The sequence below is a fragment of the Varanus komodoensis genome, unplaced genomic scaffold (genome assembly GCF_004798865.1).
Source record: "Varanus komodoensis strain SLA01 unplaced genomic scaffold, ASM479886v1 scaffold2, whole genome shotgun sequence".
Taxonomy (NCBI): domain Eukaryota; kingdom Metazoa; phylum Chordata; class Lepidosauria; order Squamata; family Varanidae; genus Varanus; species Varanus komodoensis.
In genome coordinates, this window is record NW_025335568.1 from 46,580,193 (window position 1) to 46,597,164 (window position 16,972).

The following is a 16,972-nucleotide window of genomic DNA, read 5'->3' on the forward strand; positions in this document are numbered from 1 at the left end:
TCTTGCACATGTGAAGAGTTAATTCCAAACTGAAGAGTCATTCTTCCTTTACTTTCCTAAAAGGCATGACTCCACCCTTAGGGAAGTTTGGATTGCTTGTGGCCAGACAGTGGGAATGCCACACGGTACTTAATTGGACCTCTCATTTTGCCTGATGTGTGCTCATTGGGTTACAAAATCCATACCCTTTCTCCTCAGACCTCTCCTTTTAGTAAAGTCGCTCCCCCAAAATGGTTTGATTCTCAGTAGCTGTCAAACAAATTTCTCTTATTAACCTTGTCATTTCTGTGCCACCATCTAACCTCTCTCTAGTTCACACTCCCAAATCCGAGCTTTCTAACTAGGAATACTGTGTTTCAAAAGAAATGGGCCCCATCTTTACGTCTGTAGAATAAGGTGAAAGTTCTGAACCTTCCTACAATAAGTTTGTGGTATAAATTGCAAAGGTGCTGTTTAGCACAGCCAACAGCTTGTAGGTTTGTTTTCTGTTTTATTGTATCTTATTTGCACTCTTACCTTCTGTTTGTCAGTGTGTAAATAAAAGTGTTTATTAGTTCCTGTGGCCTAATGTCTTGTATTTTAAGTTTTTTTTCCCCTAACACCTAACAAAAGAAATAGTTTCCCACATGAATTAATCCCTTGAAGATGCTGCACTGGACTTGGAAGAGGTGGATGAAAGCCCAGGGTGGAAACAATATTGCAAAGGTGATATCGTAAATACAGCAAGAGTTTTCTGAATTAATATTATACATAATAGTATCCAGCCATCTTTACTTATGAAAATTCTTTTCAGGATCAGCAGATATTCAAGGTTTATTCCTTTCCTCCAAATTTTTCATATTGCTGATGCTGCTTTACATATTTTGCTTTCCTTCAGCCCAAGACCATAGTTATTAACTATATTATAATTGCTTTTGTTTTTTTCAAGGTAATTAACAATCTTGGCCCATTGGAATTTATTCTTAACACTCCAAGCCATCACAGAGTACATCATGGTAAGCAAAATTAGATCTTACAAATATACATTTGTATCATCTATTCTTTAATATTCTTTAGTGTATCTACAAAAGGAATTGTTTTTCTCATATTCAAAAGGAGTAACTTCTTACTTTGATTTCAGTGGAACCTAAGTGTAACTAACCTAAGTCTGACCCAGATATATTATTTGGACACAGTGACAAACTTGGCTTAAACTTTTTTCCTATAGGCAGAAATCCATACTGCATTGATAAAAACTATGGTGGCACACTGATTATCTGGGACAGAATGTTTGGTAAGTAAAGCTAATAATGAAGTTAGTTTAGTTATTTCACTAAAGTAAATTATACAAAAAGTATTTTTTTTCCTTCTCTGCAGGGACATTTGTTGCAGAAAAAGATAAAATCAAGTATGGCTTAACACATCCAATCAACACCTTTGAGCCTTTCAAAATCCAGGTGGTACTTTCCATTTTGGTTTGCTAAACTATTTGCATATTTTAATACAAACATTGCTATAGTGAATTCAATTACACTGTTTTGCTTATTGCTTATGTTGTTTTCATTAAGCTGTTTTTGGTTCTTTTCCAAAAATAAGAATTAAGCTAATTCTCTAAAAAAATATTGTTGAGTCTCAAGTATTGTTTGTTTTCTCAGTAGAACAAACTACCTTTCTATGGAGTCACACGCTTTCAATAACATGTAATATCAAAGACCTGATCACAGGAAAACTTTTCATGCCATAGTTATAAATTAACCTTCCAGTTTTCTGAAAATTATCTCATAACCAATCTTGCACATTCTGTCTGAATGGTCATGAACATATTTCTGTGATAAATGAAGTCCTTACTAATACATTAAACAATTTCTTACTCATGTGGAACGCGGGTAAAATGTGCAGTAATTTTAACTGTAAGAGCCCACCATATGTACCCAAACAGAATATGAGCACAGGTATCTTCAGCGGGTACAGAACGTACCAACTCCTCCTCATGGTTTTGGCAGTCTAAGTGCATATTCAAGCATCCTTTGTTGACAGTGCTCTTCTGTGACCAACAGCTTGGCTCTGATAGGCCTCTCTTTAGATGATACAGATTTCACAAGTGGAATGCTTTTCAGCACCACAGTGGATGTTCATTTAAATCATGGGTCCTCAAACTATGGCGCGCGGACGGGATCCAGCCTGCCTCAGAGATTTGGACTCCCTGCGCCTGCCTGGCCACGCACTCGCGCACTACCAACTCACTTGCTTGGAGATTGTTTTGGACGCACTTGGAGAAAACGATCTCCGAGCGAGCAAGCCCCTGCCTTGCTGTGCGTGCACCTGCCCACTGCCAGCGCCGCCTCACTGGCCCATGCTTACTGCCACCGCCTTTCACCTGGTGCCCTGTTGAAAAAGTTTGAGGACCCCTGATTTAGATTTCATTAGTTTTCATAAGTTCAATTCAAGGTGTTGGTGATTACCTATAAAGCCCTAAACGGCTTGGGTCCTGGTTACCTGAAGGAGCGCTTACATCTGTATATGCCCGCCCGCCCCTTGAGATCTGCAGGAGAGGCCCTTCTCCGGGAGCCCTCAGTGAAGGAAATTAGGAGGGTGGTTACTCGGAGGAGGGCTTTCTCAGCGGTGGCGCCTAAGTTATGGAATGCGCTCCCCAGAGAGGTCCGCCTGGCGCCGTCGTTATTTGTTTTTCGGCGCCAGGCAAAGACCTTTTTATTTAAACGTCATTTTAATTGTTAATATTATTTGCTTATTTTATCTGGCCAGGGCGACTTATTTTATATTGTTAATTTGTTGTATGTATTATATTTTAATTTTATGTTGTGAGCCGCCCTGAGGCTTCGGCGAATGGGGTGGCATAGAAATGTTTTAATAAATAAATAAATAAATAAATAAATAAGTTAGATTATAATCATAAATTAAAAACAGGGCTATATATAACATTAGGCAGTGAGGTGACTTTCTCAGGTAGCACATGGTAAGATGTTCAGAAAGGAGCAAGCTGTGTATGTGCCATGCAACTTATCCTGTGTCCCCCTTGGGAAAGTTCATTTGGCTGGTGTTCCATTAAGATTTACCTGCCAGTCTGGTCAGATTTTCTACATGGAATTAGGCAGTGAGGTAAAAGCACCATTCCTCTTTTCTCTTAGGCATCAAAATTGTTTTGACCATATTTGATCATCGATAAAACTAGTTCACATAAAAAATAAAATGTAGAAGTGCTGTAATATTTGTCTAATCACTCCTTTGCATGTTCCTCTTTATGGAAATGAGGACCAGCTTTATATGTAGGACTCATTGTTCTTATTGCTTTTTTTATTGAAAGGCCTTTGGTTTGAAGTTTTGAACTTGATTACTTCACAACTAACAGTAAATGTTAATGCTAAACTATGGTTTGGTATCACATGGACAAGTTTCAGGATTTGATTGCTCTTTCCCATCTCATCCTGGCCACTGGAAGCTTTCTTTTCTCATTTCAAGTAGGCATATTTACTCATTACACTTAGACCCAGAAGTATTGGTTAGTGTTAAGGGAATTAACCAACATTAAATTATCATTTAAGATCCTAGTTTATTTCCCGAACACATAATGCTGACCACAGGGTTTATTTCAAATGAGAAACTTAGTTGAAAACAAGCAACAGTTTCATGTCCCTGCTAGAAGAGCAAAGAAAAGTGAGGAGCATGCAAACTCATGCATTAATCTGTTTATTCTTGTATCCAAAGTTAGATAGAAGCAAAGCAGTGTGCTGCTTCTCCACATTCCTTCCTTTCCATAATAATGCTTTCTAAATGTTTAAATTTGAAAAACTCTTTTTGGTCATTGTATTTTCAACCCTTGAATGTTGACAATGTAAACACTGTGATTGTTCCCTCTTTCTAGTTTCATCATTTAATTTATATATGGAAAACATTTTGGAATACACCTGGATTCTTCAATAAAGTTTCTGTCGTGTTCAAAGGACCAGGATGGGGGCCTGGCAAGCCAAGACTTGGCCTTCTTGAGGATATCCCAGAGGTATGTATAATGTGGCTTTAATTTTTATCCAATGTCTTAGTCCTCAAAGTTTTGTTCTGTAAATACATCATCCTGTACATGGTTACTTCACAGCAAGCTTAATGAGATTTATTTTTGAGTAAAATTTTGTAGGATAGATCAAAAAATTTACTTGGGTTTACCAATACAATTTGGTTCCCTAAATTGATTCACATTTTAGCCCTAAATATATTTACTGTAAATTAAACCCTACTGATTACACTGGAACTTATTTCAAGGGTCCTTGTTGCCTAAATATCAAATAGCTGAAATCTGGGGAAGGCAGAATAAATGTATGGAAGATTTTGGTTTCAGGTGTGTTCTTAGTGTGATTTTTGATAGGATTGTATAGATCAGGGGTCCTCAAACTTTTTCACCAGGGGGCCAGTTGCTGGTACTGGGCGCAGGCCAGAAAGGTGGTGCCAGTGGTGTGTGCGAGCCAACGAGGGGGCAGGGGCGGCACGTGGTTGCACTCAGGCAGGGGCAGGCATGCGCAGCGAGGGGAGGCAAGGGGAGGCAGGGGAGGCATGCGCCGTGAGGCGGGCACATAAGGCAGCGGCTTGCTCGCTCGGAGATTGTTTTCTCCGAGCGAGCAAACCATGCCATGCGCGGGGCAAGGTGGGTGGTGGTGGGCGCATGCATGGGCATGTGCACAGTGGGTCCAAATGGGCATGGCGGGCCAGATCCGGCCCCCTGGCCGTAGTTTGAGGACCCATGGTATATACAGTAGCTTTCCAGGTACATTGGGCCCCATTGTATGGAGGCAACACATCTATTATGTAGGAGCTTGAAATTCTGTGGAAATGAAATTATATTCTCTGGAAACAAAACAACATGTACAAAGGAATGAAAGGGTGGGGTGGGGGTCTGGGAAGTGGAATGTAATGGAGTACTTATTCATATATTGTATCTCCTTAAATTAGTTATATAGATGAAAGGTCTCAGTGATGAAACAACTGTTTAAAAGGAACCATCAATAGAATGTGTATAACAATACATTTTAAGTACTGGAAATAAGAATCAAATTAGTAATGGGATAAATTCGCTTATCTGTTTTATTGAATGTAGATCACTGGAAAAGAAGTTCCCTTCAGAAACAAATTGCCAAACTACCTTTCTGTCTATACGGTCATTCATTTCATCTTAATGGCGGGATTCTATATTGACTTGTTTGCTTCCAAATCTGTAAGTAACGTTAACCCTTCCTTAAATTTGCTGCATTGTGTTGCTGAAAAATGCCTAATGCAAATGTCAGTTGATGTTAAAATCTGATGTGCAAACTGTTGAGCTTGTTGTTTTTGCAGTAACTTAGTTGGAGGAACAGGGAGAATTTAAAACTTCCTAACGTGAATAATTTTAACAGAGCAATAGAATTTTCACTATTATGTGTTAGTTGCTCCTGAAAATTGTTCATCTCCTGGTTTAGTCTTTTGTGCATTCCTTAACAAGTGTAAACAGATTAGATTTCATAATAGCTGAGTAAGTAAGTACAAGACCATCAGTACTATGTTTCTAAAATGTGCTTCCATCCCAGCACCCCACAAGAGAGTCATTGTGTATATCATCATTAAGAATTCCAATTGGAAAATATAGAGCCAATGAGCTCTACAAAGAAAAGGAATAATCGTTCAAAGGCTAGTATTACAGGAGAATGGAAAGATTGCTTAAAAGTCCACATTTCAGGATTCAGATCCTAGGAATGATAGAAGAAAGCAGAACTAGAGAAAAGGCAGTGTTCCAGGAGTGCTCTAAAAATCCAGAAGGAACTATCATAAGACGAAAGCATGTATGTGAATAATATAACTTGGCATATAACTTTAATATCAATTTTCCACTACACTGGATTATGAAATGCCCATAGACACAACTGGAACCATTTTACTTGGCTATGTCACAAATGTGGCATTGGTCCATAAATAGACACAACTGTTTTCCTCATTTTTAGACATAAGTTCCACCACATGCACTTGAGGCCATGCGCAGTGCTATAATTCTCAAGTTATTATGGTCACTCTATCTTTGGTCTCCTACGCATAACCAAAATAAGGTTCTTTCTGGGCATTAAGATTCTCATGGAATGCTTGGCTCGGAAGAGATAAGAAGCAGTAACGCTGTCATTAATAGGCTTAGAACTTTATTGGTTTTCAACAGGGTTCAGCAGGATATAAGAAACTTTCTTTGCTATAAGAAACTGATACAACGGATTACCATTATAATTTCACTTCAGATCCAGTTCTATACTTTAAGATTCAATCTGGCCAGTATTGCCATTTTATAAACTCATTTCTCTACCTTCAGTTTATTTACTTGATGCAGTACTAAATATCAGTAGGTTAGCCTGAAAGTGTATGCAGTTATTAGGATAATGCCCACTGTAATGCCCTCTATATTTAGCTTCTCCTTATTACCAGGTAGTTCGGATTTCACATTTTGGCTTCTAGCATTTGCATAGAAACACTGAAGTCCCCCTCCAGCTGTTTGCAACTCTTGTTCTGGCACTTTGTTCTCTCCAACACAGCTTACCATAATCTTGTTACCTACTTCGTCCCCTTCTTGGGCCATCTGAAACTTCATCCCCTTCATGCATAAGGGCTTACTTCACCCAAACGGGATGGTTCCCAGCTCGCAGGGTGCAGTTTAGAGGCTGCTCTGCCCCCTTTATAATGTTTTGCCACATGCAGGACCAGCAGTCTGCTTCCATTCTGGTCCAAGTAGAGCCTGTCCAACCGGTATAGCCCTGGTTTGTCCCAAAATAGTTACATTTCCAATTACATGTGAACTTCTCGTCACCACACCACCATCTCATCCACACATTGAGACTGCTCAGTAGTGCCCGTTTAGCAGGCCCTGCATGTGAATCGATAGCATTTCAGAGAAAGCCACCTTGGTGATCCTGGATTTCAAGCTAGTAACCTAAATTTCGATTCCAGGAACTCATGGCTACATTTCCTCATGTCATTGGTGCCAACATGGACCACAGCCACTGACTCCACCCCTGTGCTGTCAACAAGGCTATCTGAATGGTGTGCGATATCTCCAACTTCACACTGGGCAATTCACCATGTGGTCTGCAGGTCTATTGCAAACCCAGCTTTCTATGTTGCTAGTGATCAAATCTCCCACTACCAGAAGCCCCCACCCTCCATAGCAGTATCCTCTGTGTAGAAGGATACATACTCGCCAAAGAATGAGTCCCTTCTAAGGGATCATTTCCCTCTTCCTCAGAATGATGCCATCCTTCTCTGAGACGCCCTTTCTTTGTGACCAGAGAGGACCTGACACACAGGAGTTGGGACCCTGCTAGTTGGTCCCTGGGGGTAAATACCTATTGAATTTAGCCAGCACAGATTCGTGAGAACTTCAGAGCAGTTGAACATTGATAAGAATCTACCAAAATTTTCAAATTCTTCATAATCAGGATGGAAAGAATTTGAAATTATTGTTATATAGACCAAATGTGGGAACAAGCAAAAATGTCAAATTTGGCTATTCCTAATGGTAATATTTGCGAAGCAGTTTGGAGTCTTGTACACATATTTGAATGGATTACTTATCTGACTTCAATAATGTTGTTTTTAAAATTCTGCCATACCTACTATTATCAAAAATACACATTTGCCTCCAGTGTTGCTTGCTTTAAGATGTAGTCAAGTCAGACTACAATAGAAATATTATTTTTTGTTTGGTTGCCAATAACTACATTGCAAAAGTTGTGGTGGCTAACTCATAATTGAAGCGCCTGCTGTGGTTCCAGAGGCTTTTTTGTTTATACAAATACAGCAGTATATAAATTCTCATTTATTTTATTTGTTCATGTTTCATGTCTATAATGTTTAGATTGGAAAGAGGAGGATTACACTGATACGCAAATGTAGCAGTCACATTCCTTTTCCACCGCAGCTTACAAACCTTACATTTAATGTGTAACATATAGCTTAGTGATCAAAGATGATTACCCTTTCTCTTCTCTTCTCTTCTCTTCTCTTCTCTTCTCCATTTATCAGTGCTTCAGTTGCTAAGGTCCATTTTGTACTTCACACATTTCAAATATAAATGTAGAATAAAAAAGCAGTATCTTTCTGCTATGATAAGAATTGTAAATAGAAAATGTAGTACCCAAATAGCTAATGAACAGGACTATATTTATATGAATAACAAATAGATCAATTTTACATTTCTATTCATATGTGAACTAGAAACCTACAGCTTATTTCAGTTGCTCCTAACTCATAGTCTGGGGTGGGAAAGATAAACTTGTTCAGTTTCACAGGGCTACCTCTTCTGGTCCCATAGCCCCTTTCCCTGGTTCCCTCCCTGTGCCGGGATCACTTGCTGATCAGGGTTAAGAGCTGTTCCCCACTTACATAGAAAAGGGCTAGTATATAGTGAAGATTTTCAGATTGTGGGACATATGCATACATGCACAGATAAATGAAATATTGTTTGGGTTTAAGCATGGTGCAAAACATAGCATCAGACAAGATGATGTATCTACAGTTCATAAAATCATTAAGCACACCAATGTAAAACAATCATATAAATGTGGTTGTTAGGCATGTGATATAATATGCATGTATATGTGGTCAAAGAACATCTGCAAGAACATCTCTAAAAGAACATCTGCAGTAGCCACGTGTACAGACTCACTGTTTTAGAAGGAACAACTCACTGGAGAAGACCGTGATGCTGGGAACGATTGATAGCAAAAGGAGAAGGGATGGCAGAGGTTGAGGTGGCTAGATGGAGTCACTGGGCTGGTTGGTGTGGGCTCCAGGGGATGGTGGAGGACAGTTGTCCATGGAATTGTAATGGGTTGGGCACGACTTTGCAACTAAACAACAACTCCTAGGAATCAAGTGTGTGCATGCTGCTAAAAAGGTTGCACTGCTTTTTAATTTAATAAGTCTCTGTGTTAAGCAGGATTGTTCCAGGTTATCCAGTTTAGGATTCAGTCCTGTTGGCTCCCATCCTCGGTGTCCATAAGCTTCCGAACTCAGAGGCTTGGCTACGTCCAGTGGCTACAGTGAGGCACAGTGTCAGCAATCCCCACTGCCACCATTCCTCTCACTCTGAGTATTTTATCAAGACAGTCATTTTCAGCTGTCTAGGTAAAGTGCCAGGAAGGAAGAGGAAAGGAGGCTGGTAGATGATGCTAGTTTGTCTCACTCCCCAGCACACTCCCTTTCCCTTTCTCTGATGTTATTTCCACTCTCACAGCTGGTGTGGTTCTTTCCTTAGTTCTGGGACTCTGATGAGCACTATGCTGTCCTGCAGGCAACATTTGGGAGGTCATAGGAGTGAGCCCTGAATGCTGCTGTGTTCTCTTCACAAGTACACAGAGCAGTACCTGGAAACTTACTCTCTGTACTCCTGAGGACCTTTCGCACAGCCAAAGAAGAATAGGTCATAACAGGTCATATCCCAGGGAGGCATGTGGACATGATTTTGCTCCCCATCTCAACTTCTAAACAGGGACCTTCTTCTTCATCTCTATGGCAGGTCTCTCTGGTTTTATGTACTTGGCTGAGGAGGGGATTCTGGTTTTCCAGATCTGCACTATGAATACAGACACACATGTGCAGTACCACATGCTCCAGTATTGGAAGATATTAGTCCACAAATAAAATTGTTTGATGAGTCACTGTGCTATACCGTGCTCAGATAAAAATGCTGCTTATCTACTGTGCTTGCACACATGCCTGCATGGCTCCATATCTAAACAAGATCATTGGGTGTTAGTTTGTGAATGGCGTAAATATGGTGAAAAAGAAAAGTGCATATTGGTTGTTATTCCACTGCACTAAGGAAGCTCCAGGATTTTCTCTCAGGCATCTTCAGATAGCCTGCTTTATACCTGAATCCAGTTGCTTACTGTTTAATTCAGGACACGATGCTTATGTTGCAGGTCCAAGTCAGTCATTCAGTTAAATGGGAATTATATAAATTTTAGTAGCCACAAGATTGCAGTTTTAGATGGGGGAAGGTAATCATTTTGGCTTTGAAATTGTTTGGCTGGAATCAGAATCTGCTGATAGCAAGAGCCAGTTCTTACACTTCATTCCAAAGCTATCAGCTGCACACATCATTCTTAGATGAGGAACATTATATAAGTATTAAGGAAAAAAGAGGCAAGACAAGAATTAAATGAACGTGCTGCTGGTGCTGTTTCAACACAGTGTTCTTTCATTCTAAGTTTAAAACAGATCAATAACTGTTCCAACTTTTTTCCCTGTCTTACCCTTCCCTTCCACCTGATAAGCCCTTAAGGTAGCTTAATGCAATGAAAACTATATGTAAAAGCACTATAATTATGAAGAAATATTAAAATTCCATTAGCAATGCACTGAAAAAGGCACTCAGTATTGTTCCCAAAACAGGCTAAACAATATACCCAAACCTTTTTAATCTTCTGTTTCATTTTTGTTATTGGAAGGCTCACCTAATGACCAATCTGAAGTTAAATCTGTTGAAAAGTCCTCTAAAGTTAAGGTGTGTGTGTGTGTGGGAAGGGTGCGTCTGTTTATCTCAAGCAGGAAAGTAAATTTGTGGTTTGATCATTAGTGCTGGCAAGATACACACAGTGGCTTGTAAACTAGTTAGATTGTGTTTTGGCAGGGTGGGGTTAAGGGCAGTCAATCTGTTTTCTTAGTTTAGTAGGAGTTAAAAGTTTTGGTTAAAAATCCCTGGAGGTGGTTTGTGGCTCTTCAGTAACACAAAACCCACGCATAAATGGCCTGGATCTTCTGTTTTGATGAGTTCTCCAAACACAGACAAAAGGAGTTCATGCTGCTATTAAATCTAGGGATTCTGTCCAACCGAATCTTTCCCGCAAAAGCCTTTGAGGAGAAGTGGCCTCTGTGTGGGCCAGGGTAAGCAACCTGGACCCCTCCAGATGTTTCAGACTACAGCTTTCCCCAGCCCCAGTCAACATGGCCAGTGGTCAAGGATTGTGGGAGTAGAGCTCAGAGCATCAGAAGGGTCTAAACTGTGATGTTCTCTCAGGGTAAATTATGCTGAGCTCAAACTCAGTTTCATGCCTCCTCTTCTGTTCTCAAGCTCTATAGCCTGAACTAAAAAATACATGTCAAGAAGTTTAGGATGGTAGCAATAGGAAGCCTAGGATGAAGTGCTCCTCTGCCAAAGTTTATAGTGCTGATGATTTAAACAAACAAACAAACAGAAAACAAGGGTGGAATCTTATGCATATTTAGGGACAAAGAAGACATTAGACTATAACTTCTGGCATGCCCTGGCATGAGTGGCTGGAATATATTGGGTGCCATAGACCTTTTTTCTGTCTAAATATACATATGATTATACCTTAAATCATTTAAATTTTTGAGTCAAAGCATAGAATAAGTCAGTGCTTTTCTTCCTTTAAGCATTCTCAAAAATTATTCCTTTCATTATCTTTTATCCTCATCTTCTTCACTTTACAGTAACTTTACAGGTGACAGAATAGAAGTAAAAAGTAGTTCCTGTGATTTTTCAAAGTCCTCTTGCAAAAGTGAAAATCCCTGATTTTTTCCCCTGATTCTCTCTGCTGTCAATAGCACATCTAATGGTATTGGAATAAGCTTGCTAGAAGCTGTAGAGGAAAGAAGATATGGTGGAAGCTTGTGTTTGTTGTTTAGTATAAATGGCCAGTATGGTCATTTATACTAAATGATCTGTTAAAATAGTCAGCCCCATCTTTTCTGTTTTCCTGCTTTTGCAACTACAGAAATGCTTAAAGATTCTCATGGATTTTGACTTGGTGGTGTCTAAAGAGCAACAGGATGTTTTTTGGACTTTCAGTTCTGAGGTCAGAAAAGTCTGACCTCAGAACTGGTTCTGTTTGGTCTCCCCCATCAATGAGCACAGAATCAGTGGTGCTGGCTGCATCTCTGTGGTCATAAGAGGAGCATCCTTGGAAAAGTGATGAAAAGGATGTTCCAGCAGGAGACTGGATCTGCCATGATATAACTTACATTGACAGTGCGTCTGCATCCTTCCCATCTGAGGTGCCACAGCTTGGGGCCAAACTTAGCCATTTAGCTGAACTCTAGGGTAGAAGAACAGGGCAGTGAGCTTTGCCTTCACAGCCCTCCTGCCCTGCATGGGATGAGTGCAGTCCTCCAAGTTTGGATGGTTAGAGACAGCCTATTGGATTGTACCCTGACTTGTTTATTTTGACCTACATTCCATACTGCTATATGTTGTGACAGCATCCACAACATACCAAACTAGATGTTAGGGATTTTCAAAGTATCATATGCCTGCAGTTTTATTGAAGTCATGTAGAAAGTATCCTATGTATTTAAAATGATTTCCCCAGCAAGCTTTAGGGCTGGCCTACACAACACAAAGCCCATAAGGCAATTGTAGTCCCTTTCCTGATTCTTTACAGCCTGCAAGGGTCAGTTCAAATGCTCATTGTGAGAACAGCTAAGGCACACCCTTAGCTATCAAAAGGAAGGAAGAGGTTCACATCAGTGCAGCTTTCACCCTCTCCTCCATGGATTTAGAGGTGCATGGTAGAGTTACACCTCTGCAGCATCCAGACTGTTGCAGCAATCACTTACTTGCCTGCCCCACTGGTATCAGACATAATTTTACTGTTCACATTTCTCCACCTGTGAATTTCTGGTAGTTTGAAAATCTTGTGTGGTTTTTCTGCTGAAGTCTCTGAAAAGGGCTAGATAGAAAGTAAAAATAAGGAAGAGATTGTAAGGCAAAAGTGAAATAGAAAGGAAAGAGGGTGTTGCAGCATGACATAGAGATTCAGGAAAACCACCTGTGATTAACAAAAAGAGGAATCAGAGATGATGGTGGAGAAACATGTCACATGGAACAGAAGAAAAAAGAATAATGGGGGTATGGGGAGAGAGAGAGAAGAATGTGGGCTTTCAGGAGCAGAGAAAGAAAAAAAGAGAAAGGGAGAGAAGGATAACATAATATTCAGGGTGACCTGTGACCTGTGGTAGAAAGAGAAGAGATGCACTATGGAGAAGGGAGAAAATGGATTGACAAATTAGATAGAATAATTCTTTTCTTTAATTAATACAATTGATCAAAAATACATGAAACTGTTAGAGTAATGAGTTCAGTGTTGCTCTTTGAGAGAAATAGATTTTGAAGGATGGGATTTTGTAGTGTCTGTCTGCATTGATGAATCTCCAAAAGAATTCTTTGTTGGCTGAAACTTGCTGTTAAATGCTGTCACTGCTGTTTCTAGCTTACCAGAAAAGGCTGAAAAATACGCCCCTTGGTATACATGGGAGCCGTAAGTCAAGCAGTAATCCTGTCATCTTTCCCCATTTGCTTAATCTCTGTTGAGAATTCCAGTCCAGAATCCTTGTATCAGACTTGAACTGAATATGTTTAACCTAATGTTCCACTGGAATCCAATACTTATTCTTAGTACTCCAGGTGCTTCAGTGAATCTAGGTTAATATATTGAATTGCTAAGAAGAAAAAGGATAAATGTGGGATCATATTAAACGTGTGATAAATTATTAAACTGCTGTATTTTTTTTACTTTTTCCATATTTTAGTATCTCTTTCTTTTAATGGGATAACATTTTCTGTTGCCACTACTCTCTGGAGAAGACTACTGGAAAATACAAAGATGTAATGGCATTAAAAGGAGTGGGGGTAGAAGATATGTGATATGATATTTATTTAGAAAACAGGTCTACCCCTTTGGTTCAGGTCATCAAAGGTTCAAATAATGTCAAGAGAGGAAACAATAACAACAGTGAAAGAATTATTTTCAAGACCTACATTGTGTGAAGAATGATTTAGGGAAAAATATCCAATTTTTGTAACCTTCAGCCTTGAAACATAATGACATTAAGAGGGAATGGAGAATCTGCAGTGAATTTTTAGTTGTAAAGTTCAAAGTATCAAACTACTCTAAAAGCAGACAGTAACAAAGTAATATAATTGAGAGTGAAAGTTCAGACTGCCTCACTGGCAAGTGTAGAACACAATATCCCTCCAGAGAGTTAACCTAAATGAGTAATTTGTCTGCTTGTTGGTTTAACAGACATTATCACAGGTAACTCTACTCATGAGAATTGGCTACATTATCCTGACACTGACCTCCATTGGTTTCCTCATGGAGCAAAGGTAGGTAATTGAGCATTTATTTTCTGTGTCCTTTCTGTAGAAAATGAAGCATCTTGACTGCCAAAATCATCTCTTACAACACTGAAATCAGACAGGATAGAAATGACAAAATGATACTGTGCAAATTAAACTTAAAGACACTTTTCATAAATGCTGCCTTCTTCACTCACCTTGTAAAATGGTACTAATGGTAATGGATGAGATCTCTTCAGGACTGAGGTGCTATTGTACAAATGTCAGCATAGTGGAAAAATGTCATGATGATGGAGGTTCAAGATTCTAAAATATGACGACAACGGTGCTTTCCGTCCATGTCTGATGCTAATAGCAAATTATGAAGCAGAGAGTATGTTATATGCAATGAACATAGGAATGTTATTTATTAGAACAACACAACCATGCTAAGATGGTACTTAAAGTAGGCATCCCAGAGAGCATGCTCTTCAGAAGAGCATTGCACCGCCAGCAATCTTCAGTGTTGTCAGTATTGCCACATTTTCGTTGCATCTAGTTGATGGGAAGGATGTTCATTTCTATGGAACTGTCAAGTGCATTTTCTTCCCCTGGAACTAGAAAAGAAGCACTGTAACAAGGTCGAGTAGCAGTGGGAAGATTTTAGGATTATTATTTTTTAACTGGATCTGTGAGATCTGCAAACAAGAGTTAAGTGAAAATAGCATGTTAGGGGAGAGCATACTTTAGAATTCAGATCATAGTACCCCTGAGCACATGTTCTCTGCCTGGGAGCTTGCTTTCAATATCAGATCTGAGCTCCAAACTTTCTTCCATCAAAAATCCCTCATGATATCTTACTTTCAGAAATCTCTTTAAAATGTTGGTATAGTCTTGCTGATCTGCAGATTGCAGGAAGATCTACCAGAGGTACCTAATTTATGTTGTGTACACTGCTGGAGTGCAATACGTTAAGGGCTGCTAAGTTTCAAGATGGGACTTGGAGGTATCTGTCTTTATTTTGATGTTGCTATTTTTAGAATCATATGCAGCAGTATTCATAATCAACAGTATAAAACAAATAAAAATTGCAATACATACCAAATGGCATATGAATCTAATAAATTTCTATGCAGTAAATATAAAATGTTAAAAAGCAGTAAATTGAAAATCACAGCTGGTTTGAACAAAAAGGTCTTTAAAAGATGCTTAAAATCCAACAACAAAGAAACCTGGCAGACCTCCAGATGGGAAAGCATTCCAGACAGGGCCACCAAGCAAATGAGGTAGTTTCATGTACACTGTGGCAACTGCTTAATGACATTATGAACAGAGTGTCGTTTGGGTCCCTAATTTCTGAGAAATGCCCAGTTGTCTAAAACAATAGAGTAACCCCTTTCTAGCTAATAACATGCTAGCATCAGTTAATTCCAGAATTTTATCAAGAGCCAGTGAGGTGTGGTGGCTAGAGCATTGGGGCGGATCTGGTTTCTGTTCTTCACTCAGCCATGAAGCTCACTGGCTAACTATGAGCCATTCTCTCACTCTCAGCCCAACCCGTCTCACAGGGTGGCTGTTGTGAGGATAAAATGGAGCTATAAAAGTCGCCTTCACTTCCTCATGGGAGAAAAAAAGGCAGGATATAAATGCAATATAATATATACTTATTTCAGAGACTACTTGCTAGATTCTGGCCTGAGGAGCACTCAAAGGATGGAGTTTCCTACAAAATTTCATGAAAAAGTAATTCAGACTCTAATGTTGCTGCATCTTGATCACTTGGGGATTGTTGGATATACTTGTTTAGATACTGTAGGTGTGGGGTTCATAGCAATGGCATTGGACAAAAGATACAGCCTGTAGGAATCATCCCCTTTAATAGCAAAGCTAGTGGGTCAGTGCCAATCGATCTGGAAATAAAGCAGGATCACTGATAAATAAGGGTTAGGGGAGGGAATGGGAAGAGAACCTTCAGCTATGCAGAGAAACAAGAATTTTCCTATTGAACTTCATTGCCATTATGGGATGAAGAGATTCATTGGCATTGTGGGATGAAGAGATGCAGACATCTGTGCTGCTGTCATGCCAGTAAGGTATCCGAGCGGCATCAGAGCAGAGCACAGGACTAATGTGGCTGACAGTCAGGAAGAAGATTATTTTTGCACCCAAATTGCCTTATTTAATGTTGGTCTCTCAAGGCTTTGGTAGCGAAGGGTGAATGGTAACTATTTAAGTCTCTTTGGGCAAGGGGCAGTCCTCCCACCCCCTGACAGGCCAGAGCTAATCACAGTGCTCGGAATATTAGCAAGGGGCAGAGAAATGTGGCAGGCTGCCAAGGAGCCATTCTTGATTAGGGAGGGAAAGGGAAACTTCTAGAAAGCCTCCCTGAATTCTTAGGGAGGAATTACCTCAGCCTGGATGCAAAGACTAGCTTTTTAAGAGCTGCACCAGCAAATGATCATATCTTATTTTTCTTTCTGTGAGAACAAAGTTACATTTAGTTTTACTGCTAATAAATTAGTGACTAAGGGAGGAAGTACACACATCTGTTAGGGAGAAGGTGGCAACAAGGCAAATTCAGGTCATTATCTGAGTTAGCACAAGGCTGCTGGTGCAAAAGGCTAGTGGTAAGAGGGAGCACCTCAGGCAACTCCTGGAATGCCTTGTCAGTTTATGAAGAGGAGCATCTTCTGTGAATCTTGGGCCTGAGGTGGTATGAGACCGGAAGTGGATTAAGTGACCTCGGTGTGGGCCCACAGGTCAAGCAAAACAATTAGAAAAAACTAAATTTAAGGTGGCAAAGCATCCAACAGACACGCTTCTATGGGAGCACAGCAGGGAAGGATGTGTTATAGATGAAAGTAGTGATCACAGTTAATAAGACAGTTTTGGTTG

General features: G+C 39.8%; 1 protein-coding gene across 1 annotated transcript in view; it reads left to right on the plus strand.

Annotated features, from left to right (window-relative positions):
- The window catches only part of AGMO (alkylglycerol monooxygenase), a 75,127-nt gene extending 60,998 nt beyond the window's left edge, over nucleotides 1-14,129 (plus strand). Inside the window, exons 6-11 of the mRNA XM_044429033.1 lie at nucleotides 929-995; nucleotides 1,208-1,273; nucleotides 1,357-1,436; nucleotides 3,860-3,994; nucleotides 5,081-5,197; nucleotides 14,043-14,129. Coding sequence (XP_044284968.1) covers nucleotides 929-995; nucleotides 1,208-1,273; nucleotides 1,357-1,436; nucleotides 3,860-3,994; nucleotides 5,081-5,197; nucleotides 14,043-14,129 — 552 coding nt within the window. The remainder of the gene's footprint in view (nucleotides 1-928; nucleotides 996-1,207; nucleotides 1,274-1,356; nucleotides 1,437-3,859; nucleotides 3,995-5,080; nucleotides 5,198-14,042) is intronic.
- The last annotated feature ends 2,843 nt before the right edge of the window (nucleotides 14,130-16,972 follow it).